This window comes from Dermacentor albipictus, chromosome 9 (genome assembly GCF_038994185.2).
Source record: "Dermacentor albipictus isolate Rhodes 1998 colony chromosome 9, USDA_Dalb.pri_finalv2, whole genome shotgun sequence".
In the NCBI taxonomy this organism is placed as follows: Eukaryota; Metazoa; Arthropoda; class Arachnida; order Ixodida; family Ixodidae; genus Dermacentor; species Dermacentor albipictus.
In genome coordinates, this window is record NC_091829.1 from 57,574,706 (window position 1) to 57,601,977 (window position 27,272).

Below are 27,272 nucleotides of genomic sequence, written 5' to 3' on the forward strand. Positions count from 1 at the left end.
ATATTTAATAATTTCTTCCGGGCAATTTTTCCACGTTTAGTATTGTTACGAATGATGTTTATTTACAGGCTGAAGCGGGGTCCGAGATGGAAGCTGCAGGCGAGGCCCAGCCGGCGCAGAGTAGCCCGAGATCACGCGCGCACACTCTACTTCCTCTTTCTCTGCCTCAGTAGCGTAGTGCTGCGACATTTTGCCCTGGGGCCGACGAAGCTCGCTGAGCAAGCCAAAGGGACCCGTGATCGTACTGCTTGAGTCTGGCCACGTGAACACCGATTACTTGCCGTCACTTTGGCTAGGACATAGTTCACGTCACTCAAGCGGCTGAGTATAACGAATGGTCCGGTGTACGTGGCGAGAAACTTGCGGTACAATCCCGTTTTCTGAACAGGTGTACACAACCAAACATAATCACCGGCAGTAAAGCTGACGGGGATATGCCGCGCATCATAGCGAATCTTGCTGTTGCCTTGTGAGGACAACGTCCTAAGATGCGTCAGTCGACATGCTTCGTCAGCACGACACAGAGTTTGGGCGATGGAAGGATCTTCTTGGAACGATAAAGGTAGAATAGTGTCCAGAAAGCTCTGGGGAGCGCGTGCGTACAGCAAAAAGAACGGCGCATATCCAGTAACTTCGTGCTTGGCACTATTGTACGCATACGTTACAAAAGGTAAGACGGCGTCGCAATTCATGTGGTCAGCAGCGACATACATTCATAGCATGTTGGTAAGGGTTCGATTCGTCCGCTCCGTGAGGCCATTGGTTTGCGGGTGCTAAGGAGTGGAATGTCGATATGCAGAACCACAAAGCCGTAAAAGTTCTTCAACGACGTCGGCGGTGAACTGCCGTCCACGGTCACTGACGACAAACCGGGGAGCGCCGTGACTGCAGCAAAAATGAACAGACATCTGCTGCAGTGGCGGATGGAAGTGCCGCCGTTTCCGTGTAGCGAGTAAGATAATCTACGCATACTATAATCCAGCGGTAGCCAGCTGACGTCTTTGGGAGCGGACCAAGCAAGTCGATGCCAACTTTTTCAAAGGGTAGCGTCGGTGGCCTAACTGGTTGTAAATAGCCTGCTGGGGCCGTCGTCGTTTGCTTGTGGCGCTGGCAAACAGTACAGCTGGCGACATACTGTTTCGTTGTTTTCCAGAGCTTGGGCCAGAAAAATCTCTGTCTAAATCAGTGTAGTGTGCGTGCAAAGCCAAGGTGCCCGGACGTGATCCCCCCGGGGAAAATGTCGTTGTGGGTTGGGACTGGCACACTTGCAATAGTACTAACGTTGTCCAAGCGTCCAAACTTTGGCCCAATCCTTCTCATTTTCAGCGCTTCAAGCGCTCGGCAGTGTTTCCTCAGATAAGACGGAGTACTAAGATCTTCCTTCGGTATAAGAAAATTATAAACATCTTCAGTGATTCCTTTAAGCAGATGTCCTACTTTGTCTTCGTCTGTCATGGTAACGCTGACGATTCCGCATAATTTCAGAACAGCGTCTATGTACGTTGTACACGTTTCGACAGGTAATTGAGCTTGTCGGGAAAGCGTCTGCTCAGCCTTCTTTTTCTTAGAGATCGGGTCCCCGAAGCACTTGATGAATTCTTCTACAAAATTGTCCCAGCTTGTCAGAACGCTCTCGTGGTTTTCAAACCAGAGGAGCGTGGTTCCAGCGAGAAAAACAAAACCGCGTTATCAAGCTGCTTCGTAGTGCTCCAGTTGTTGTGGCGACTCACTCTGTTGTAGTGTTTAAGCCAGTCGTCGACGTCTTCGTTCGCCTTCCCCGAAAAGGTGGGTGGCTCTCACAGCGGTGTCCAGTAGCTAGCCTGACATGCGTGATTGCTGTCTGGCCCGCCACAGGTGGGATCGTCACTGCCTTCTCCGGAATCAGCCATGTCCGCTGCTTGTGGTCGTAAACCGGCCAAGCGCCTACTCCGTCGGACAGTTGGTAGAGCTGGGTCGTCCAGGATCGTCCAGCATCGTCCAAGATTTACCCCGCACGTCCACCAAAGATTTCACGAATGATGTTTATTTACAGGGTGAAACGAGGTCCGACATGGAAGCTACAGGCGTGGCCCAGCAGGCGCAGAGTAGCCCGAGATCACGCGCGCACACTCTACTTCCTCTTTCTCTGCCTCAGTCGCGCAGTGCTGCGACAGTATTAATAGGATCTTCCTAATGCCACCCAAATCTTTGCCAATCCCCCGCGATAGGTACGCGCTATCGTAGAAGGAGATCCAGGTACTGTTACGTTTCACCTCCGACGTGCGGTATAGCCGGCGCGGATGCAACGGACGCCGGGGCTTCGTTCAAAGCAGCGGACATTTTGGCCAGTTCAGCGCTGCCGCAACGCCTCCTGCCAAGCGCGTCCAGGCATGTTTCAATGCCACGTGTCTTCGCGTGTGCGTGTGTGTGTGTGTGTGTGTGTGTGTGTGTGTGTGTGTGTGTGTGTGTGTGTGTGTGTGTGTGTGTGTGCATGTTGGTGCCCACGCTTGTCAAAGCGCGGCAGCCGGGGACAGGAGCTCCCCAATGGTGAAGCGAGGAGGTCCGACCGGCGCCGGCCCGGCGGATACGTCACTTCTTGTCACAACGTGTCCGTGCGCCGCCGTCACGTGCGCCTCATCCGAGCCGTTCCTTCGTGCCCTCGACTCCGAGAGTATAAAAGCAGCTGCGCCCGGACGCCAAGAGAGAGGCTTTGATTTCTTCCGTTGAGTAACGTGGTCTCCCGTTTCTAGTGCAATTTTCCAATTTGTGGACGCGTTCTAGTGCTGCTAAACTACTGTAAGGAACTAGGCAGTAGTATAAAAGGGGAAAGAGCCTGGCATGGCTTAGTGAGGGTTGTGTCGTGCTTGCGATGCTAAAATAAACAACTTCTTCTGTTAGCAGTAGACTCATCCTTTGCCTGGACCTTCGGATGCTTCCAGCTGTGCCCCAGGCCGCCAGGCCAACGCTACCCTTGGGGCTTGCGACCCAGATGCAACACTACACGCACAAAAAAGGAAAGAACACCGTTAGCGTGTCAGCCTCCATGTAGTCATGCACAAACTGACAAACTTCGTCTCACATAGCTCCCTAAATTTGGGTACCGAGTCATTGCGCACCATATTGGAATGAAATACCGGACTCGTTTGTTAAGGCACACCCATATGGTTCGATAGTTTCTTTGGCCGGTTACGATGAGCGTGTCCTCTGCGAGGTAAAGAAAATTCTGCATAAATCAGCCTTCCACAAAGAAAGCAGTATCATCACATGAGAATTTCCAGCATGTGCAGTCCTCCCGCGTTTCTCGATGTCCATCAAGCCACTGTGCCGCTTTTCTCACCAATCGTACAGAATGAGTACGTGCCACTGTATGTGCCGCAGGAACGCATCACCTTAAATGCCAAAACCATAATGGCATTCTTAAATGCACAAAGGATACTGAAAGTGATATGTCCATGCTATTCGTGACACGTCTCTCATTGCAGGCTGTTATGAGCTCCACTTCTTTTTCTTTTAAAAGATAGCAGAGCTTTGGAAACGTTGTTTACCCGGCAGCATCTTTCATATTCCAATTTACTCTGTGATTGTCAATATATCCTCATGTACCATGTACAATAATGTGCATTGTATAATAAGTACAAACATGTTAGGCAATTACAGGGTGTTTCACTCAACATGAGCCGAACTTTAGAAATCTGCAAATGCTACTTAGCTGGACAGAACCAAGGTAATATCTGCCGTCGCTTCGGGATACTTAGAATATTTCTAGCATTCCGCCTAATTAGATAGTCTTAATTAAGTAACCAGCTTAATTATTACAATTGGAGGAAAAGGGTATTGCGATGTATTGATTAGGATAAATGATAGGAATATCGTGACACTCCGCGTAGTAACCACTGCATAATTCTTCAGGAGTTACTGAACTCGCAAAATAGCCGCGCGACAGGCCGCTCGAGGCATTTGCGTGTATTTGCAAGCTGCTGTCGTTCCCGTTCGTCCTCGAGCTTTGCGTATTTCGTTGCCGTACTCCCGATACACTCATTGCGCTGTATCGGGAATTTTCCACGTCGCTCTAGAGTTTTCTCACTTACACTTTTATTTAAATATAATGTTTGAGTATATGATTAATTAATGAAGGCTAATAAGGTAATGAGACGGGATGAAAAAAAAACAAGAATAATCTGAGTGTCTCCGAGTGACGGAAAGCAATACTGACTCGCTTCTGTGCAGCTACGCGGCATTCGCTTGCTTTTAAAACTCTCGCTAAAGTTAGCCGAGATGCCCTGTAGTTTAAAATAAATGGTGGGGCTTCACCTGCCAAGACCAATTTCTGATTATGAGGCACGCCGTAGTGGAGGACTCCGGAAATTTTGAGCACCTTGGGTTCATTAACGTGCGCCTAAGTACACGGGTGTTTTCACCTCCACCGAAATGCGGCCGCCGTGGCTGGGATTTGATTCCGCGACCTCGTGCTCAGCAGCCCAACACCATAGCCCTGAGCAACCAGGGCGGGTGCCCTGTAGTTCACTCGTAATGAATCGAGTATAAGAACATTCGTGCCGCTCTGCGGTTTTTTCTTCGCCGGCTCATTAGGCTAACTTTCTTTAGATAACCGCGGCTGCTCGTAAACAAACAGGCGGTCTTCACCTCTCGCTTAGAACAACGCAAAACACACGAGTAAGAGGTACGTTAGTATTGTTGAAATACGCAAAGGGTCGACTAATGAGGAAACGCAGTCATCCTGTCGGGTGTCGCACTTTATGACAGCACAACACGAGGTTGAAGGCCAAGGCAGGAGCTTGTCACTAGCGCCACACACAGCACTCCACAGTCCGACGACCACTCTTCGCCAAGCTGCCTCGGTTCGGCTTTAGTTCAACCCGAGCCATGTCTTAATTACTCTGATTCGGTAGAACGGGTCGTCTCGGTCTTTTTCGTTGAACTGGACACACGGGTTCGACGTGCGGTTCCTGAAGTCCCCGAGGTGGGCGTTGAGCAGCAGCAGTGACATGCCCGGCCGCAGGAAGGTGGAATTCTCGGCCAACTTTTTGATCTGCACGTGCAAGCAGAAAGGCGTTTTTTTGCTTTTATTTACGGATCGAGCTCACTTCTGGAGCACAGCTTGCGCGCGTCTCAGTCAATTTGGAAGATGCAGCGGACATGTTTTCAGTGCACCGACAAAAGGCTTTCTGAAACGTTTCTACACAAAAGAAAAACAAAGAAAAGGAAACTAATTAAGCACAGGTCGGTAAAGCGGAGCGAAGTACTTCGTATTATTCAGAAAAAAAATTCATTTCTGCGGAAGAAGAATTTGCCCTGATAAGGGGATGGAACCCGCGAACAAGGCCTTTTCGTACAGGTGGCTTTGAGTTCTATCTACGCAGCACGCCAGCTGATTGCCGGTCAATTTTTTAAGAAATGCAATTGTTTGGGCGAGCAGGTAGCAGCCCATAAGAAATACTTGCTGCGCACAAACTGAATGACGAAGTACAGGGATTTTGACGAACACAAGGGAACAGTTTACAGTTGCGCTTGTGTTCGTGAAATCCCTGGCCTTCGTCGTTCAGCTTGTGCGCAACAACCATTTATTATGGTGAATTATTCGGTACCCTAAATGTAGCCCGAACTCACAAATAAGACACGGCTCAGAGTTCCACAGAAATAAAGCGTGCGATCAATTTTTTTTCCATTGCGATTCCCACACGCATGTCCTTTGTAACTTCGCATTATACTCGGGTCAAATACAGTTGTCCCATTTTATGAAATTCGCTCCCATAATAATGCAGAAGTGATCAGGCAGGGTTAACAAACCTCAAGTTTTCCTCTCGTGTGTACAGACTCCGCGGCCTTTCGTGCGTGTTGTGACGCCTGGAAAAAGCTCTCGGAAAATTCGTCATCCAATAAAGGTTGCAAAGTAGCTACGCCCGATGTAATGCAAATAAATATAAACAAGTGCTGCGTTCAAAAAACTGAGAACGGTTCAGGGGCAAGAGAAACGAGATATCGCGACGTCTATGCAGCCGTTATTTCGTCACAAACATGAGGAACAGATTTCGACCTTCTGGCCTTTCTGCTAATAAGCTGAAGTACTCCCGCCTACGGAAATGCAAGTTGAGCTTAAACGCTAGCATTCTTAGTGCTGGGATATTGCACTGTCAACGATCTTATGTTCCAAACAGAAAAAACAGAAAAACTGGAAGTTAGGACTCCTGGTGCAGCAGGTATATGTAATTTCACGCGCATCTTCAGTTCTGCCTTGCAAACGGTGTCATCAAATTGTGTCGTCTTGCTCGTCAATTATTCAGGTGAGAGTTGGTGAACCCACATGTGGCGCCATCTTGCAGACAGTCGGGGAAACGACTACTTTCGCCTCCGACGTTGGTCTCGGAGGCGCACGTGACATAAGAGGTTGCACAAATCGTTTCCAACACGTACGACACCAAAATCTATCCTGGGTAAAGTTGTCCTGTTATGCGTGAAACGAGAGGCAGGAAAATAAGAAATAAAGTTGATGCCCTCATAAACGACGACGTCGAATGATAGTGGCACAGATACACCTCAAATATACCAAACCACGACAGGCGACACCGTCAGAGGGACAGAGACCATCGCACTCATGGCGAATTGTGGGATTGTGCAGGAATTTCACCAATGTACAGGTCAATCCTTGGATCCAGCTGTTCCGGTACCCGGTCGTTTATGTGCCTCGCAGGCGCATGAATATATGCCTAATTAATATAAAACTGCCGCGTCGGGACCTCAAGGTTGCAATGGAAGCTGCATTACATCGCTGACACGTGCACCACAATAGTGCTTCCGACATCATTTAAGTTTGTGACCCGATGGGAAGATCGATCGAACCTTCAATTCCTCAACCGGACAGCCTTAAGGAGCTCGAGTAGCGGAAATGCCAGCGTTAGTGGCGTTATGACGTGAAAATCCTGATTGATCGATAGGGTCGTGAATGGGAGTCACGTGGTGTCGTTCTAGGGAACGCGACCGGTTATGTTTACGCAAATGCATGGCCACCTGTGTAAGGCAGAAAAAGGGAGCAGTGTAAACCAGCCAAGGGGCCGCCGAGTTGGTCTCCGCGTGGTGACGCGATAATTTGACACTATAGGACTCGTCTGTCCGGAGTAGCGGACCGATGGAAACTTTCCATTCGTCGGCCCAGGAGTCTGCCGAGCGGCGTTGCCATCCTGAAATTGCTGTTCCGTCTGTGGGGAATGGGTATACCGATCTAGTGCAGGCTGGGCCCGCTGCAGGCCGCCGAGAGAAAACACGTGTACGATGGGTGCGGTCACATCTACCAGTGCGTGGTGCTCTTTTGACTCGTCTTCTTCGGTGGGTTCTGATGGAACGCCTACTCGTGCTCGGCGGTGAGGTCGGGCACGTCAGAGTGACGCGGGCAAGGCGGAGATGAAGGCTGGGCACGCTGACGCGATGGGCCAGAATAGTTTCCTATAGAATTCGGAATACAGGGCGAGAGAGGCGGAGGCAATGCGGAATAAGCGGGCCGGGAATGCGGAGTATCGAGCAAAGGAGGCCCAAGCCAAGCGACTGAGACGCCGATCCGAGGAGCAGCAACGAGCACAAGAGAGACTCAGCCGGCCTGATCAGGTTCCACTCGCGAAGGCGAAGCTGAAAAGTCACCCAAGATGCTAATAAATACTGTTTCAGTAGTGCCCTTCAGCATAGCCATGTGCTTGCTGCGGTTAAGCTAGGGAAGCAATGCAACAGATCTTATTCGAATGTGAAGTTATCAACCCAGCTGTCTGTTTAGGCTCCACTGGCCTCCTTGAAGCCTTTGGGTTCCGAGATAGGAGGGGTAAACATTTCCGTAAAAGAGATTAGTAGAATCGCTTGGATGTTGGCTGGCCAAAAAGCAGAGAGACGTAAAATAAAGGAGGTGTACAAACACAAAATGACTAGTAGTGGTTGAGAAAGTGTGATGCTGGGAATTTTTCGCGTCTGTGTGTATTTCGAAAAGATCGGTAGGAGATTAGGCCAAATAAGAACAAGAGCTTGGTGGCGCAACCCACCACCCCGTTTGAAAGGGGTGCTCATAGCATCCATCCATCGACCATTCCATCCGCGAATGAACCGCCATGTTCTGAACTTGGGCACTTCTATGAAACTTCGCTACGAAGTATATTGCATACAAAGGTACATTTACATCGCCATCATCATCATTATCATATTTTACGTCCACTGCAGGACGAAGGCCTCTCCCTGCGATCTCCAATTACCCCTGTCCTGCGCGAACCGATTCCAGCTAGCACCCGGGAATTTCCCAATTTCATCACCTCACCTAGTATTTTGCCGTCCTCGACGGCGCTTGCCTTCTGTTCGCACCCATTCTGTAACCTTAAGCGTCCACCGGTTACCTAATCTGCGCATTACATGACCTGCACATCTCCATTTTGTTTCTCCTAATGACAGTTAGATATCGATTATACCCGTTTGCTCTCTGTTTCGAATCGCTTTCTTTCTGTCTCTTTCCGTTATACCTAGTATTCTTCGTCTTATCGCAGTTAGCGCGGGCTTTAATTTGTGCTCGAGCTTCATTGTTGGTCTCCAAATTTCTGCCCTTTATGTAAGCACCGCTGAAAGCCACTGATTGTACACCTTCCTTATCTATGTTAATGGCTAGCTTCCAGTCAGGAGCCGAGAATGACTGTCGTATGCGATGCAACCTATTTTATTTTTCTGTGAATTTCCTTCTAATGGTGCGGGTTTCATGTGATTAATAGACCTAGGTAAACGTACTCCTTCAGAGATTCTTGATGCTGACTGGCGATCTTAAACTCTTGTTCCCTTGCCCGGTTCGTCATGATTATGTTTGTCTTCTGCATATTAATCTTCAACCCCACTTTTATACTCACTTTGTTAAGGTCCTCAATAAGTTGTTGTAACTCGTCTCTGGTGTTACTGAACAGAACTCTGTCATCTGAAAACCGAAGGCTTCAGGATATTCCCCGTCTATTCTTGCTCCTAAGCCTTCTCAGTTTGTTTGCTTGAACACTTCTTCCAAATACTTAGGGAATAGCACTGGAGATAGTGTCTCTTTGCCTTACCCCTTTCGTTATAGGACTCATCCTACTTTTGTTGTGTTGAATTAAGGTAGCTGTTGAATCTCTGTAAATATTTTCCAAGAAATTTATGCAATCGGCCTGTAAGATTAGTTGCTTAATCCCTCTATGACTACTGCTATCTATACTGAATCAAATGCATTTTCGTAATCTATCAAAGCCATATAGAGAAGCTGATTGTACTCTGCGGATTTCTCGATAACCTGATGACACGGATGTGATCGATTGTAGAGTATCCCTTCCTGAAGCCAGCCTGTTCCATTGGTTGACTAAGCCCAGTGTTGCCCTTATTCTATTGCAAATTATCTTGTTGAATATATTATATATTAGTCGTAGTCAGCTAATGGGCCTATAATGTTTCAATTAAATGATGTCTCCGTTTGTCTGGATCAGTATTATGTTTGCATTCTTCCAGTTTTCTAGAACCCTTGATGTCGATAGACACTTTGTGTGAAGAGCCGCCAGTTTTCCAATCAATTTGTTTCCCCCATCTTTGATTAAATCGACTGTTATTAGATCTTCTCCTGCCGCTTTTCCCCGTTTCATGTTTTACAAGGCCCTTCTGACATCATCGTTAGTTATAGGAGGAGAGTCTGCAACGTGTTCATTACTGCTTCGAAATGAGGTAACGTGCCTCTTCTGGGTACTGCACAGGTCAGCATAGAATTCTTCCGCTTCTTTCACTATAACTTAGACATTACTCATGATATTACCCTGATTATTTTTCAGTTCACACCTCTTGATTTGTCCTGTGCGAAGTTTCCTTCTCAGTAATTTCAGGCTGTGTACATTTGTTACGGCTTCTTTAGTCTTGAGCACGTTATAGTTTCGAATATCAGCTATTTTCGCCTTGTAGATCAGTTTTGACTGTTCCGCGAATTCTGTTTCATCTCTTGAGTTGGACACTTTCGTACTTCGTCGTTTCTCTAATACGTCCTTTATTACTTGGCAGAGCTTGCCTACTGGTTGCCTTGGTGCCTAGCCTCCCACTTCCATTATTGCCTCTGAAGCCAGCCTTGTTATGGTTTCATTTATTACCTCTATGTCATCATCTTCTCTCTGTTGTAAGGCTGCATATTTGTTTGCAACTACCAGGCTAAATTTGTCTAGTTTTACCCTTACTGCCTCTAAGTTGACGTGTTTCTTCTTCACAAGTTTTACTCTTTCTCTGTTCATATTGAGATGAATCCTAGCCCTCGCTAATTTATGATCACTGAAATTTGCCGTACCTATCAGTTCTACATCATGCCCTATGCTGGGATAGACAGAAAGTACGAAATAAATTTCATCTTTTGTTTCACCATTAGGCTTTTCCAGGTACACTTCGTGTTGCTTCGCTTAATGAGAAGGTGTTCATCGTTCGCAGCTTTTTCCTTTCTGCGAACTCTACCAGCGTCTCAGTTCTTGGGTTCCTAGAATCGACGCCGTTGTTGCCAACTGCTTGTTCACCAGCCTGCTTTTTCGCCACTTTTGCATTGAAGTGGCCCATTACTGCAGTATACTGAGTTTGCATTTCTCTCATCGCTAATTCATCATCTCCATAACACTGATCTTCTTCATCATCATCGAGAGTGGATGTTGGAGCGTAGGTAAGCTTGTAGCACCCTTAATCTATACATCTTATTATGTATGACTGCGACTACTGCTACACTCTCAGTAATGCTTTAGAATTCGTCAATGTTGCCCGCTATGTCTTTATGGATTAGGAACCCTACCTTGTATTGCTTCTTATCTGGGAGAGCTCTATAGCAGAGGACGTGGCCATTATTCAGCAATGTATAAGCCTCACCTGTTCTAATATCACTAAAGCCGATGATATCCAAAACAATGTCTGATAGTTCCTCAAAGAGTCCAGCTAAGATATGCTTACTCGACAGAGTTCAGGTGTTAAAAGTTGAGAGGGTCAGTTTTAATTGGCGGCCTGTCCGGATCCAGAGGTTCTTAGTGCACTCTGCTGCGTGCAATGTTATTGCCTTTCAGCCTAGCCACGTGCTTGCTGCGCTAAAGCTAGGGAAACAATGCAACACATTTTATTGGGATGTGGAGTTATATTCCCAGCATTAGTATAGCGGTCTAATAAAGCTGTCAATCGTCTTGTAGTTCCCCATGAAGCTGTAGTGGCGATTAACTTGGTAAACTTTGCAAATACATCAAATAACGGAGAAAGTATATTTGCCCGACTGCCTCTGAACCCATATTGCTGGCTTCCTTGATATCTTGAAATGATCATGGGGCATCAAGCAAACAAGAGGCATGACGGATTGTCCCAGTCAATTTCATCGACTGCTGCTTTGGGCGAGGGGATAACAGTACGGTAAAATATCGTGCCTGGCCAATGCACAGCAGGCCTTGTCCTGCAAGTGCCCTATCATCTGAGATGCGCTGCTTGTATGCGCCTTTCCCTTCGCTGTCCCTCACAAATAGCACGTGTCCGCCTGCATTTGGACGTCGCACACACGTCACGTGATCTGCTAGCACCTTTCGCACTCGACAACACGTGTTCCGCAGTGCAATAACATCGCGCGGCGTTTGAATTGAGGCGCGCAACACGGGGCGCACGCGTGCAGAAATATATTCGGGGTTCGCGCTTTAGGTGTGCAGTGAACTCACCTTGTAGAAGATGGTATTGTTGCTCTCGAAAAGGATGACCTGCCTTATATCGGACGTTGATTGGGCCGCCTCGACGCCTTCATATCTTTTGGCTCGGTTGGTCTGGGTGTTTGCCAGGCAAGGCTAGAAAATAAGAAGAGCGGAATAGCATATCTTTATAACAAGAATTAGCGCAATAAAAAACACGATCTTCTGACACCGCAGGAAGAACGAGCGCTCGTTCCTCGTACCCCTTCAGAGAGTTGTAGGAGGCGAGCGGTTTAAGCGTATCACTGCAGGAAATAGACGCGACCCGGCTCGCCGGTACTTGTTGGCTGTTACGATTTGTTGCTGCATACGTAGATCCTTCATACCCTCATACGTAGAACCGATAGGGGTATCAGTTCTCTCCTCTGAACGGTAAACGTTTTAGCTGCTGCATGCCGCATTTATGAATTTATGTATATATTTGCGTAGTGCTAGGCGGACCTACTAATCTTTCTGGCGTCATGCGCATCACACTTCAACTCTGGAATAAAATAATACAACTGTATTCGTAACTGTATGTTCCAAAGTACAGTAAACTAAGTCGTTTGCGTGCACATGATAAACCTTTGAAATATCTTGCAACAAAGCACCTCGTATGACACGTGACGTGTCGGACACATACTCTAAGATTATTTACGCCCTTAAAGATGAATGGCTGTGTAAAACTGTTCTATTACTCGCGTCTTTATTAATTCACGTCACCTCATTTGGTCTCACGGGCTCCAGCATCGGAGCAAGAACACCCTTTTTTGGTGCGAAGGTGCGATTTTTAAACCAATATATGCCCTTATTCACATTTAGGCTTATGTACAGTTTTACCGTGTAGTATTACTACTCGGTGTAAGGATTTCGCGTCTGTAAGCACGCGAAGTCGGCGACGTTGTGGTGGTCCTCGACATCTTTCTTTCCCCTCTCTTGACGTGAAAACCAATTTAGATCGCACAATTACACGACTAGTGTTGCCTACATGTATTGCCTACCTGTTGCGCAGGTGCAACCAAAGCCCCAGGCAATTGCAAATAGATTTTGGATTGCCAAGTAACGTGTTCGCAAAATGAGCTTGGGGTCATGAAAAAGAACAGGAAAAGCTTACCACGACGTCGAAGTTGGTGACGTAGAGGCTCTTGCACGGAACGTTGACCAAATCTGTCTCGACACCTTTTTTTGCGGAATTTACGGTGTAGACGAGGGTGCCCAGCTCGAAGGATAGCCCCACCTTGGTGCTGGAGGGGAATTGCTGGTCTCTCGTCATGAGCGTTGTAATGCTTTTCTGCGCGCAGAATGCAGAAATAAAATAAAGATCAGTAAGCAAGTAATACAGGAGGCGGTTCTTTAAATGGCACATACAAACCTGGCAATATATCTATTGCCAGGTCTGTATGTGCCCTGTATGTGCATATATATATTTGAGATAGAGATCGGGCATCGAGAGGCTCGATTTTGTTATGTCCATATAATGCCAAGAGACAATGAAGCCAAGGAAAGCATCGGGCAAGATAACCGTGGTTGAAGCTGCAATGTAGGACATAAGGAAAGGGAAATGAAAGTGGGCGATAAGGTAACTCGTCGGCGGTGGCAGCTGGAACCACAATCTCCGGATTTCGCGTGCGTAACTGAGCTACCGAAGCGCCGTGTTCCCATTCACTCGTGTTCAGTAATACGCGTGTTCTAAATCTAGGCCTGCGATCAGTAGTTAATTTACTCTACGCTTTCCTAGTTTTAACTGTCTGTTGACGTCACACGTCTGACATTTCGGCCGATCGTGCGACTCGGTAGGTGAAGTGCAGGATCAGCAAACATCACAAAGGGATGTTGTGCATGCCCCACGATGGCCATGTGACTTCACGATGGCCACGTGACTTCACGATGGCCATGTGACTTCACGATGGCCTCGAGTTCCGCTGGCTAGCGCACGCAGTGATACGCATGCAATAACACCCAAGAAAGTGAACGTGAGGACAGCCGTCGTCGTATCAAAATTCGTAAAACGGTCTTTTTTTCATTGTAAACGGTAACTTTTTTTTCTCTGAGACATGTACAATGCCTAACTCAAATAAGGACACCTCCTTCAGCCAAGCCTACGAAATTTTCTGGCTGCATTGAACACCACGGGGATTTAATTTGGTAGCGGGGATGCTTCCGGCATGAGCTCGTCTACTGGGGCCGTCAACCACCGGTCACGCTATGCGAAATCCACCGCCTTGTCAGCCGTCGCAGCCTGTGATCTGTGTTGCTTCTTCATTTATATTCGTTTTTTGGCTGCCCTGCGCCTTGAAAACTGACCGAAGCCGTGTTCCCACTGCGACATTTGCCGTCTGGAGCTGCGTGGAACCAATTTCGGCGGCGGCGATATCCGCCAGTATATCCCTTCCCGCGCCGATCGGTCCCGGACTGGTATTTAGTTGGCGCGGGATTCCCTCACCGCGTACCAATCAGGCGCGATGAGCTAGTTCTGTCGCAGTCCCTAAGGTGAGCTGTGACATTGGAAATGCTAATCTAACTGATGCATAAACACCTCGTTCTTTTCGACGAGCGCCACGTAAACTACAAGGACAACGTGCTAAGAAGGGCCTGGGGAATAAGGTCGGTCGCGAACACGCCGCTGGCAGCGTCTCTTCGGTGAACGCTTCTTCTGCGCGTCATACATCTTCAGAAAGGTGCTCGCCAGCAGGCTCTAGCAGTATTGCCTCTTCTTTCTGAGGATTTATTATCGTCGTTGCGAGATCTGATGATGAGACGCAAAGTGAAAAATTGGAGGACGCTTAAGGTTCGCCTTCAAGAGTGGAACGCGACAGCGTTCCCGTCGACCCGCCAAGGGGCCTAAGACAACGGGCTACGGCGCAGCGACTACGCACCCCGCATGGGACGCGGTGAGCGTCGAGCAACGCCGCGTTCGGCGCGGCACCGTATTGTTAAAAAAACTGATAGACGAGCATGACGTTGCCGACTTTGCCGAATGTCTAGAAGGGGAACGCGAGGTGCCGTACACGCATTTTCAGGGCTCTAGCCATGCTCGGCTAGACAGGATTTACGTGTCCCTTCAAATCACACCTGCATGTAACACTTGCACTGTACTACCCATCTCTTTCTCGGACCATTGCTTAGTGAAATGCAATGTGGGTGGAAAAAAAAGATGTAATAGTTTTAACTGGGATCTGTAGAATTTTAACGCAATGCTACTACGCGACGAGCACTTGATCCGTTTTGTGTCAGAAGAAATAAACGATGTTAAACTGGACGTTAATAAGCAGATAGGTGTTGATTTGGAATTACTAAAACAAAGTTTTAAAATAAAGGCAATGGAAAGAAGCAGCGTCTTGAAATACCGTGAAAAAATGAGAGAGAACGGGCTGAAGGAAACATTGCGGAAACTAACTGCACTGGAAAGCAAAGCGCCAGGTCTTTTTAAAGAAGACCTACTTAGGATAAAACAACAGCTGGAACAACTCGAGGAGAACCGCTATCGCGGGGTGCTCGTTCGAGCCAGAGCACAGTCATGGGCCGTGGGTGAAACGCCCACGAAACGGGCGCTAGGTATCGAGAAGCCGCATTCGCGGCGAAACGAAATAGAAGTGATTGAAGAGAATGGCCAAGAACTGAATGACCGGGAGAGCATCGCAGGTGCTTTTCACCGGCATTGCGAGCGGCTCTTTGCATACCAGCCAGTCGATATCGAGGCATACAGAGCAAACTATCTTTCCCGTATTCCTCAACTATCAGCGGAAACGAAGTCACTTCTAGAAGCACCCATTACGCATGCTGAAATAGAAAGTGCTATAGATAACCTGAGCCCTAATAAGTCGCCAGGCCCGGATGGTCTTGGCGCGGCCTTTTATAAAGCGTTCAAGAACGAGTTGGTGTCTTTGTTGAAAGCGTTGTTTGCCGAAGTTTTTACTACCAACAGATTACCACCGTCTTTATCTGTAGCCCATACAGTCCTTATTCCTAAGACGAACCAAAAAGCAATGCTGAGGCTAGTCACAGCATACAGACCCATTTCATTGACCAACACGGATTACAAAGTTTTAATGAAAGTTCTTGCAAGCCGATTACAGCCAATAATTAAGGAACTTGTAGGACCACACCAGACGTGGTATAAAGGGACGCACTATTGCGACAAATGAACACACGAAGAGAGGCGTCTTGGAATGCTGTGAGGATTTTCAATACGCCTTTGCCATCCTGCAGATAGATTTAGAAAAAGCCTTTGATTTTGCCCCACACGAAATTTTGTTATTAGTTCTTGAGTACGTGAATGTAGGATCAATCATCGCTGATGGGGTAGCTCTGGCGGAACTGCTCAACACGGCTGATTATTAACAAGACACTGGCGGCCCCCATTAAGATAGAGCGTTCCGTGTGCCAGGGGTGTCCTCTCAGCCCGCTTTTGTTTGCCATCTATCTAGAAAGCTTTTGTTTGGCAATTCTTCAAAACAGTAGCATAAAGGGCTTCAAACTCATAGAAGCCGAAGTGAAACTCCTGGCATATGCAGACGATGTAGCGGTGTGCTGTATAACTAAAGAAAGCATTACAGAGGTAACAACCATTGTTAAACATTTCGGAAACACAACAGGAAGCTTTGCAAATTGGAATAAGTGTCTCGGTTTTTGGCATGGTGAATGGCAGTCAACACCGGAAATATTCGCCAACATTAGATGGATTAAAGCGCCAGCTAAATACTTGGGCGTTCCGCTCGAACATAACCGGCGGAATGAGGACTATTGGCTAGAAGTGGCCAAACGACTCAAGGAAAAAACAAATTGGAAACGTGCTCATCTCTCGATGTTTGCGAGAGCTACTGTATGTAACTTGTTTTTAATAAGCAAAATATGGTACGTTGTGCAAGTTTTCTGTTGCTCTCGTTTAAATGTGCAAAGGTTCTATAGAGTTTTTGCTGTGTTCATTTGGGCATCAGAATGGGAGAGGTGCAGCCGCACGAACTTGTTTAGGAGAGTCAAGGACGGGGGCTTAGGCCTGTCACATCTTTTTGTGAAGCAGCTAGTAAACCGGTTTTCTTTCTTTCGAGACGTGCATGACCTCTTTCTGCGCACAATGTGCCAGTTACGACTGAGCAAGGATCTGCCGATGAAGGTGTCTGCAATTTAAATATACCTGGTGCTCTTCGAGGGTACCTAAGGGAAGTCGTTGACAGTGTCCGTTTTCTGTCCGTACGTTTTTCTAATGATTATCTCTTTTCGGTGTCGCGGAAGAAATTGTACAGGGATGTAGTTGACATGATTATGCCGGTTTCGATGTACAGAGCCATAAACAGTGGAGGACGGAAACGACGTGTTAAAGCGTGTTAAGAAAATGCAGGTGCAGCCAAGCACTAAATCCTTTTTCTTTAAGCTTCATACCGGAATTTTGCCGGTACGGGCCTTTTTACAAGAGAAGGGTTTTTATTTACCATGGGGAGCAAACTGCCTTATATGTAAACAATTAGAAACAATTGACCATGTTTTTTGCATTGTTGGGCATGTGTTTTCTTTTGGGACGTTCTTCAAAGAACACTACAGAAAGAATTGCCTTTAAGCCCATTAGGTATTAGATTTCTGAGGGTAGGAAATGAGGACGGCATGCCATTGGACCTAATTATGCTAATGGGCCTCCACTGTTTATGGAGGGCTCGAATGGCCGGTTTCTTTTGTGAGCCTGACAGCCGGCCTGCGCGGCTGCTCTTCCAGGCAGCTATTTGCAAGTTCATTGATGTAATTAAAGAACAAGAATGTCCTCCGTATTGGCTGGCGAGGATTGAGCCCCTCGCCACATTAAAGGAATTTTAAACTTGACATGGCCAGCCACAATGTGACTGACCGCACAATATGCACGCGCACAAAGTTGAATATGTGTTAGTGTATATTTATGTATCGCTTACCTTATTTCGAGAAATGATGCCCTTTGTGTTAGCTTGGTGAAACTTCCGGCAATAAAGAAAAAAAACTTGTGGCTCAGTGGTAGCGTCTCCGTCTCACACTCCGGAGACACTGGTTCGATTCCCACCCAGCCCATCTTGCAAGTTGTTTTTTATTCATGAAGTGCCTGCTGGGATTTATCGCTCACGGTCAACGCCGCCGACACCAACACCGACGCCGATGACACCGGTTTTTCTGCGACACGAGCTCCTTAACGCTGTCGCGTTAAAACACGCGACCGCTACACGAGCTGAGATAACTCCGCAATTTCGAGCCGCGGGAACAACCGTGATGCACAGCCCGCCACGAGGCGTTCATTTGAGGGATCGCCAGCTGTTTGTGCGCAGGCGCGAGTAAAAGCGGGCGTGAGAGAGAAAATCTGGGGGCTTTTCCTCCTTGAATATAAGGCATTGCCTAGGCACTAGGGAGCAGGTTTCTTAGCGCGCGTTTTATTCGTTTGTCCCCATTGATGCCGGCATTGCTGAGTGCGGTCGAGTTTGTTTACACTCCGACGCTGGCTACCCTAGCGGAGAGACAGTGGGCACGGACGCCCCATTTGGTGATCGCTGTGTCTGAAGGGGCAAGGTTCTGACTGTTGTATAAGTCGCGGGTTGCCTTTTTCGTCTTGACGATAGAGCGGGTGTTGCGATCTGAGCCCTTGTTTTGCCCACATAGAGCGCCCTGTGTATCAGCTAGAAATCGTAACAGCCGCGATTAGTATTACGCGCTCTTTCATTAATTATCTTTGCGCAGAAGCACCTCAGAATCGCTACGAATCTGCACCACGTAGCCAATATCTGTGTTACTGTACAGCTTTCACGAGAGTCTACTGCTATGAAATTGCATGACGACCATTTTTCTTTAGCACACATTTGTTCCGTATTCATCTGCAGGGCGTAGTGTTTTGCCAGTATGGCTGTACAGCCCTCACAACGATATACTGCGCAAATTGCATGGCGAGGCAGAGTACAAAATATTCAATTCCCACGAATGTCCAAGTGTGTTGTATGCTAAGTTACATTAACTAATGCATCGGCACGGCAGTTGAATTCATAAACTGTTTCCTTTCCCGCGATTCCCCTGAAGTGTGTGGTATGCTCAACGACAGTACTTAACAATGCATCGGCACCACGTAATGCTTTGCCATTGAAGTCATCCGAGAAAACGCCTCACATCCAAACGCATCCCCCTGCGACTATCAGAATTTAATATGCTACCGCCGCAACAAAGACAGAAAAAAGAAACAAACTAGCATTCGCACGGCAGTCGAATTCATAAACTGTTTACGTTCCCGCGCATCTCCTGAATTTAGTGGGCAGTATGCTGACCTTGCTCGATGACACTAATGAATTGCATCGGCGCGATGTAATGCTTTTCCACCGAAGTCATCCGAGAAGACACCTCACATCCGAACATATCCCCCTGCGACTATTAAAATTTAATATGCTACCGTCGCAACAAAATAGCAACAAGCTCACCTCGGACACCGCTTTTTCGCCTTGCTGGCCACACATTCTGTCGATTCTGTGCAGCCAGCTTGGCTAAAGACAAACGGAGCTAACAACTTTCTTCCCCGTAGTACCTAGGCGAACAGAAATCTCAAGGACCGAAAGTCCCCACATTTCTCTCTCGCATCCATTGCTCCTCGCGCATGCGCAGAAAGAGCGGAGATCTCCAATTATGATGTGCTCGTCAAGAAACCTCCTTCCTAGTGCCTAGGCAGAGTCATCTATTCAAGGAGCACAAGGCCCCAAATTTTCTCTCCAGCGCCTGCTCCCACTTGCGCCTGCGCAGAAACGGCGGGCGATTCCTCAAATTAACGTCTCATCAAATGGCCGTGTATTTTCAACTGCTTGTAGGTACAGCGGGGCGCGGCACTTGCGGAGACGACGGACGTTCGCGCGCATGCGCGAGTAAGAGCGGGCGTGAGAAAAGAAATTTGGGGAGTTTCGCTCCTTGAAAATACGACTCTGCCTAGGTGCTACGGAGGAGCTTCATGGCGCGGGCGGTATGTGCTTGTCCCTAGGCGTGCCGGCAGAAATCGCGGGGCGCCATAGCGCTGAACTTGCCACCGCAAGTTGGCGGCTCGAGGCAATTATATTTATTCGATCATGTTTTTTACTAATGAAAACAACGTGTCATTATTTCGCATTATTGGCGGCGCCTCCAGGACACCAAAGCGGCAACGGAGACATCAAAGCCAGAAGCCAGACTAGTCCGCGGGTTGGGGCTCGCAGAGGCCTGCGCGGGCCAGGGGAGTATAAGATCGGCGGTCCGTTATCATGGACCGCCAAGTTTTTATGCGAACACCCCCTGGCACGCTTCCGCCTCTGCGGCCCGAACCGGTGGGCCACCCTGCTTCCAGCTTTGATCCCCCCCGCTACCGCTTGGGAGCCGCGGAGATCCTGCGCCGGCTGTTTTAAGATAACCTCAAGTGCTCCTCTGACGCCTCCGTTTGCCGGTTACATGTGCCCTCCTGGAGCAGTGCTTGTAAAAAATCCGATCTATCACCGCCACGAGAAAAGCGACCCGCGACTTATGCAACGCCAGTCAGCACATTGTCTCTTCAGACACAGCGATCACATCCGCGTCCACTGCCTCACCGCACGAGCAGCCAGCGGCGGAGCGTATGAACCAAATCGACCGCACTCCGCAATGCCGGCATGTGTAGGGGAGAAACGGATACGACGCGCGCTAAGAAACCTCCTCCGCAGTGCCGAGGCCGAGTCATACTTTCAAGGAGCACAGGCGCCCACATTTTCTTTCTCGCGCCCGCTCTTACTCGCGCCTGCGCAGAAACGTCGAGCTCCGTCAAAGGTTCCACGCCCTGCCGTACTTACTAGCAGTTCTAAAAACGCCAACCGGCCATGTCTCGCACTCGCTTGGAGGTTAGCGCTTTACGCGACAGATGTCGTCTATATCGCATTCGGGCTAAAACCCCTCAATCTCCCAAAGTAGCGCCATTCACTTCCCTCCTCCTCCGCTCGGCGCGGCCTCGACGGTGGCGCCGCTGGTGGGGGGCCTGCCGTAGCAGACGACGGCTAACACGCTACGGGAGGAAATCCGCGGAAAAGTTCGTTCGAGTCCTGCGGAGCAGTTTTTTCAATCTAGATCTTGCTTTGTCAGTCGGTAACTGGCCTTAAGAATGTCGTGTCGGATTTGCGGAAGAAATAGAGAAAAGCACCATTATTCAAGGCGTATTTAAGGCGTAAAGCGCGCGCACGTTGAAAGTTCGTGTTGCTGAAACACGACACAAGCACGCGGTGTGCTCAGATACGCGAGTAATTACAAGAGTTTCAGGTTTTGACAGCGCGAAAGTATGTGCACGTGGTTTCGTAGGTTAATTTACGTACCTGCAGGATGCTTTTGTTCGGCCGGCGCGTGAGAGATTCCGACTGTCTGCGGTCAGCAATGCCTGGCAGCTGGGCCGTTTCTATCCCGCGCCTTTTACAGATGTACGTAGCTCATGCACAGGTTGTGGTGGCCATGAGCAACGTTTTCACACATAGGCGGTATAGATAATTTTAACAACGTACCAGCATATGAAATCGTTATTTATTTATTACAGTGCAAATGGTTAGAATTTCATAGAAAAGAAAGAAGGAACTTGATGGGACAACTGGAAAGAGGTTCAGAAAATAATTATCCCCCTCCCTCATTGGCACCAGCGACACTTTTGTTGAAGTGCTAATTTTATCTCTGTATACTATGTGCGTCTGTATTCTTTTGCGTTGTAAGTTTTCACAAGGAAGCAGTGTTGCGTGGTCTTAAGGTCACGTGGTCTTAAGGTACTGAGGCCTTATACCCCTGTCACACTAGGAGTTTTAATGTCATTCGAACCGAATGGCATTAGCATCGAATGACATTATTCGGTTGCTACACAGCGATATTTAATGTCATTAGCACCGAATGACTTCGGCAATCGAATGAGTTCGAGAAACTCATTCGGCTTCGCACTCGGAGCGAATGTGTACTCTCAACACCAGAAACAAAGCAAAACAGGACACAGTATTTGCAAATTGAAAACCGTCCTCGTATAGAAACAATAACGTTTGCGTGTTTTAATGGACTTGTTACTCTAAAGAGACAAAATCTGTGCGGCAGGCTGTCACAAAATGTTGTTACTCTCCAGCTCAGTAGCGTCTGGCCGCCGTCCATGCCGCCGCCACTCTGCTCGTCGGTCATAGAACGTCTAATCGCTTCCTCTGATTATTACGCCTTGCTCGTAATGCAAAGTACGCAGCAACTTATCGCTTCACCTCCTGCAACTTAGCGTCGTCGTCCAGCGTCGACATGTCAGCCATTTTGTTTGTTTTCAATTTATCGGCTACTTAGGTGGCTATGCCTTGTTTTTGGCTTATAGTGGCCACATAGTCTGAAATGGAACAATTTTTTTTTAAACGCATTACTAAAATATTTTTTTTTTCAGTGAAGTGACGTTCCAAAAATATATTTAAAGTTATGGAATGCTTATGCAAGCACTTTATACCTACCTTGTTCTACTTTAGTTGCGACGTTTTTTTCGGAATAATCGCCATTGATATCGCCACCGAATGACATTAATTTTTCGAGTGTAGCAGCTCCGGGGGGCGAATGACATTCGTTGCATCGAAGGCCATTCGATTCGAATGACATTAAAACTCCCACTGTGACAGGGGTATTAGTTTAGTACCATCTTCATGTACGCTAGGCGTGTCTTGCACTGAACAATAACATATCAGCCATCATGGAGTTCTTTTTTTTTCTCTTTTGTATAGTTGTCGCGTTTCTTTCGGTCCTACGGACTCCTCATAATCTCATAATATCCGTCTCGCCATCGCAGCAATGCAATATACACATAGCGTTGCTCGTCTTACTGACTCGTGCTTCGCGTAACAATATGAACCCGTCAGAAGCGGATCAAGTCTGCTGGTCAGGTTGGAATCGGGCGGTCAATCTCAAAAAACTGGCTGTGGCTTAGCTAAGGTTAAGCCCAGGATGCGAAGCATACTAGCCTTTATTTTAACGCGACAGCGTTAAGGAGCTCGTGTCGCAGAAAAGCCGGTGTCGTCGGCGTCGGCTCGGGGGTGCGGCGCCTGCTCAGGCGCACATTTCGTTGTCGCGCCGAACGCTGCGTTGCTCGACGCTCACCGCGCCCGATGCGGGGCGCGTAGTCGCTGCACCGTAGCAAAGTCACCTAGAAACCGTCTCTGTAGCACGCCGCAACCTTCGCTTCTCACCTCGTGAGTGTCTAGCAGAGGCAAGCGCAGCTGCTTATATACCGCCGCGACGGCGCGAGCGACGGCGCGAGTTGGAGCCCCGTTTCTCCTCTGTCGTGACGTCACGGTGTCACGTGGTCAGCCTTGAAGGCGACGCCGCGAGCGACGGCGCGAGTTGGAGCCCCGTTTCTCCTCTGTCGTGACGTCACGGTGTCACGTGGTATTGAAGGCGACAACGCCGCGCCTGAGGAGCTGGGTTGAGCTCTAGTAATATGCTTCGCATAAAACCCGATCGGGTTGCGTAGCCATAGCGTCGAGTAAGGCTGAGCCAGCCCAAATGCCCGGTGCAGGTTCACCGAACCCGACCCATTTGCTACGCGCATGGAAACTCAGACGCGTTGGATCAGCAAGCGATGCGATTTGAGCGGGTGCACTAAGACATGAGCGCTCTTTCGCGCCGGCATCGGAATTGGTATCGGGATGCGGCAATTACAAAAACCGTGCAGAGAAACGTCGTCCATCTGTTAAGGGGCGTGAAATTGAGCTGTTGCAAACGGCTGGTTCGCATCAAGAGCCTCATTAGGCCGGCGTCTGTAGCAGCGAAACTGCAGCTAAACCCCCGTTGGCTGCCACGCCACGTGACGAGCACGACTCGATGGAGCTTCCATTAGTTCAGACGCCATGGCACGAACGCGCCTCGATGGAGGGGAGCGTGGGAAAGCGGACACTTGCTGCCGCAGTAGCACACCAGGTGTTGTGTGAGGAGAGAGGACATCACCGCGACGCCCAATTACTTGCAAGCTTGTGTTATCAGGGCGTTCCTTGGCAGCGCTAGTTTACGCCTGTATTCTAACTGCGCCTCGGTAAGGCCAAATTAAAACGTGCGAAGGGTTTCAGTGCGGTCGTTTGCCAGGGAGAAGTTTATTGCTCCAAAGACAGCTCAACGGCGTTGAATTGGACATTAACGGTTTCCGCATTCACGACTCGTAAGACGCGCATAGGTATCAGCTTCATGTTTTTTCACACGACCCTTTCGCGTTGGGTTCATGCAAATGTGGCAGTTCTAAACCTTAGTTGTTTATTTAATTGTTATTATAGTAAAGTGCGCGTCTCAAGGTATATCCGTAGTGCAGCGTCAGGTGCCGAAGTGTTAATGCAAGAGCATTTGTGCCTTCCACGTTTTGAACCACGCAGGTTTACTCACCATATCAGGTGCCCGGTCAGCATTTACGAGAGCCGCCCCTGTCAGGTCGCTTCTTTGAAACACAGATGGCGGGTGGCTGACGCACTCGCTGTCTCGCTCGATCCAGCCCACAGAGGAGTAGACGATGACCGTGTCCGCAACCTGGTTGCTGCAGTGAGTGATGCACGATGCCCCTCGTTCAGCAAACACAGGCATACAAGCTTTGTTCGCTAGCAAACAGCTCGGACACACACACACACACACACACACACACACACACACACACACACACACACACACACACACACACACACACACACACACACACACACACACACACACACACACACACACACACACACACACACATATATATATATATATATATATATATATATATACCGAACACTGGAGTCTCGACAAGGGCTCCAGTGCTTCATTAAGGCAGCAACTGTGTCGTCAGGCACAGGATCTCCAGCTGTTCCACTACCAGTTCCAGAGCAGACGTGACCTGACGGAAGTGCAGACAAAATGATGAGGAAAATGCCTTGTGCTTTCGAAACTCCTGTGCGATGTCGGTCACGGTTGGAGTTTGGGTAACCACCCATGTCCTACATTTCTCCTCGTTTTGTGACAAAATGCGCAAACATCGACACTCGCACGTATATCTTTAAGACGTTCTGGAGCTCCTTTTGCTGCCCCCATCCCTTTCCCACTTCTTGGAGTTCGCAGTAGGACGGCGCCCCAGCAAAACAATCCACGAACGAATCTGCACCATGTCGCCGATGTCGCGCTCTCGCGACCGACTTCATTCCAGCTGAAGAGTGGCCGGAGGACTGCACTTAACGAAATTGGCTCCAGTGTGTTTGCTATTCTTGAAAGCGAGGCATCAGATTAGCGTGCGGGCCCTGAAAGCATCCCTGACGGGATCATTGAACAAAATTCTTCTGGGGATGCCTTGCGGGCCGTGATGGAAGCGCACCCAGTACGCCTAAAGGCTTGGATAAAGGCTCAAAGCGGATAGTTTCAATAAAATGTTTTGCATTGCATTGCTTATATGTCGGGTGAATTTCCCACGTAGCATTACCCGATATTTCTTTTATGCTCAGGCTAAATTCTTGGTGTAAACCTTGTGACAGAATTCAGGGCATATCCTATACAATGTATACATACTCGGCCGTTATTGCACGGGTCAGTGTCAAAATGACAGAGCAGTTAACAGGGCTGCGAGATTGGTCAAGCACATGTAGAGGCCACCTTATACTGCAAGTATGAGATCAGCTTCATTGTATCCCTTTGTATTGTGACAACTTCGGTTGAGTAATTACAATATGTCGGAATTTTAAAAAGGTATCCGTATGTGACTGTAGTTCTTATAAAACTTCTCGCGAATTTTTTTGACGCTCATGAAATTCAGTCATGAACGCGTTTAAGTGCATAATTATGCAACCTAATGCGGAGCTCCTAACTAACTAGAACACCTTTAAATTTCGCCTATGCGTATCCCATACCCTCCCCATTATTCTCGACTAATACAAATTTTGGGGCACGCACTTCTGCCTCCTCGACGCAGGTAAATGAGCGTAGACGGGCCATATGCAACGCCAACGCGTACTTGGCCAAGAAATTGTTCCAAAAGGCTATACTTGATCAACGTGCAAGTACCTTTGCTCACAGGTGTGACACAGCTTTCGCGCCATTTTGATAAATTTGATATCGGTAGGATTTAGAGTCGTGGCAGAGAAATAGGGTAAAATTAGACGGTCTTTAGGTCGTCCTTAAATCCGGAAAGCTCGCAAGCATAATTTAATGAACATAACGTGAGAAAACCACCTGCGATCACCTCTGCCTAAACGTTACCTATGATCCATGGGTCTTACATTTACCAAACATGAACAAGCCGCCTCAATTAGTTCACTGAAGTGACCAGGTAAACCTTGTACAACGCATGTAGGTACCGACGAAAGGGTATAGTAATGATTTGTAACGCGGCTAATTAGGGAAGAGGCGTTAAAACTGCGCGATACAATTGGCTTAAAATGCCGCCCATCGCTGTCGAGTATGAACTTGCTGTGGCCCAGGGATTCCTCGGGAAACCGAAACATAGCTGATAGCGGACGTGTGACACTCGCTTTCGAAATGCTCTACGAAAGCTGAATTTGGTCAAAGAGCTTTGAAATTTCGCCAACAGATTTATCATAGTGGCGCGACATTTTTAATTCGCCAACTGTGATCTTGCTGGTATTTGTCAGCTCCAAGTGGCATGCTTCCCGCCGCTGGCAAAAATTTGACTACTTCAATGCGTAAGTGATTGCGCATGCCTTATTAAACTTAAATTGTTTCTACAAACGACTCATAACATTGCCCCTTGCTTTCGCCAAATATAAATTGTGTCCAGCAAGGAGCTCGATCAGGTGAGTCGTAAAACCGACCTTGCGTTGATCCCACAGCGCTTTGAAGATCTTCAGAAAGGAACGTTTCTGAAAAGCTGTATTTGATCCACGTAAACTGAAGTTCGCACACACATTTGCGATTGGATTCCCCTCCCCTATAGGTTCGGTAAATTTGATGTTGATGGCTTTTGTACTTCTGCCTGAGCATCTGGATACATCTCCTGCCATTCGTAAAATTTAGTCATTCACGCTTTGGGGTGCTTCGCTTCGTAATTTATTACGCAGGTGCTGTTAACCACAAACATTTTGACCTTTGCATAAACATAGCCCATAAGGTTGTGTTTGATTTCGCCAAATATAAGCTTCCTGAAATGAAGACTTCCCTAGAAACACTGGGAAACAGCTAAAGATGGCCCGATGTCGCCTTAAGGCCTTTCGAAAGCAACGGTTTGTAAAGGCTGCATTTGTTTCACATACATCTAAGCTTGCGCACACAATTTCCAAGACTTTCCTCCCGTGCTCACCGAATATAAAGTTGGTGGCATGTGTAGTTATGCCACAGCAGCGGGCTAAAGCTTGCGCCGCTTGTGATCGCTAGAAACTGTATTTTGAAGATCCGGAGCACTTATACACGTAATTTATGGCGAAAGCCGCTACTTCGCATGTGCACAACTCGTAGCCTTCCCCTTATTTTCTCAAGATGTACGCGAGGAGTTCCCTCGCAACCGCGGGAACTATAACGAGATGGGACAACAATAGACGATAACGCAATAGTGTTTGCAACCAAACGTAAACGCATTACGTTCCTAAAGTGATAGCGTCATCCCGACTGCGCGTTCTCCGAACGTTCTTGGGTTTCTGCGGTTTGCGTGCGCTATGA

General features: G+C 48.0%; 1 protein-coding gene across 4 annotated transcripts in view; it reads right to left on the bottom strand.

Moving 5' to 3' along the window:
* Positions 1–4,654: 4,654 nt before the first annotated feature.
* LOC135921373 (uncharacterized) overlaps positions 4,655–27,272 on the bottom strand; it is an 80,017-nt gene continuing 57,399 nt past the window's right edge. For all 4 annotated transcript variants that reach the window (XM_070525903.1, XM_070525901.1, XM_070525900.1 and 1 more), the window contains exons 13-16: positions 24,021–24,168; positions 12,799–12,975; positions 11,679–11,801; positions 4,655–5,029 (exon numbers count right to left, since the gene is read on the bottom strand). In XM_070525903.1, the coding sequence (XP_070382004.1) occupies positions 4,847–5,029; positions 11,679–11,801; positions 12,799–12,975; positions 24,021–24,168 (631 nt within the window). In that variant the 3' untranslated portion in view covers positions 4,655–4,846. The remainder of the gene's footprint in view (positions 5,030–11,678; positions 11,802–12,798; positions 12,976–24,020; positions 24,169–27,272) is intronic.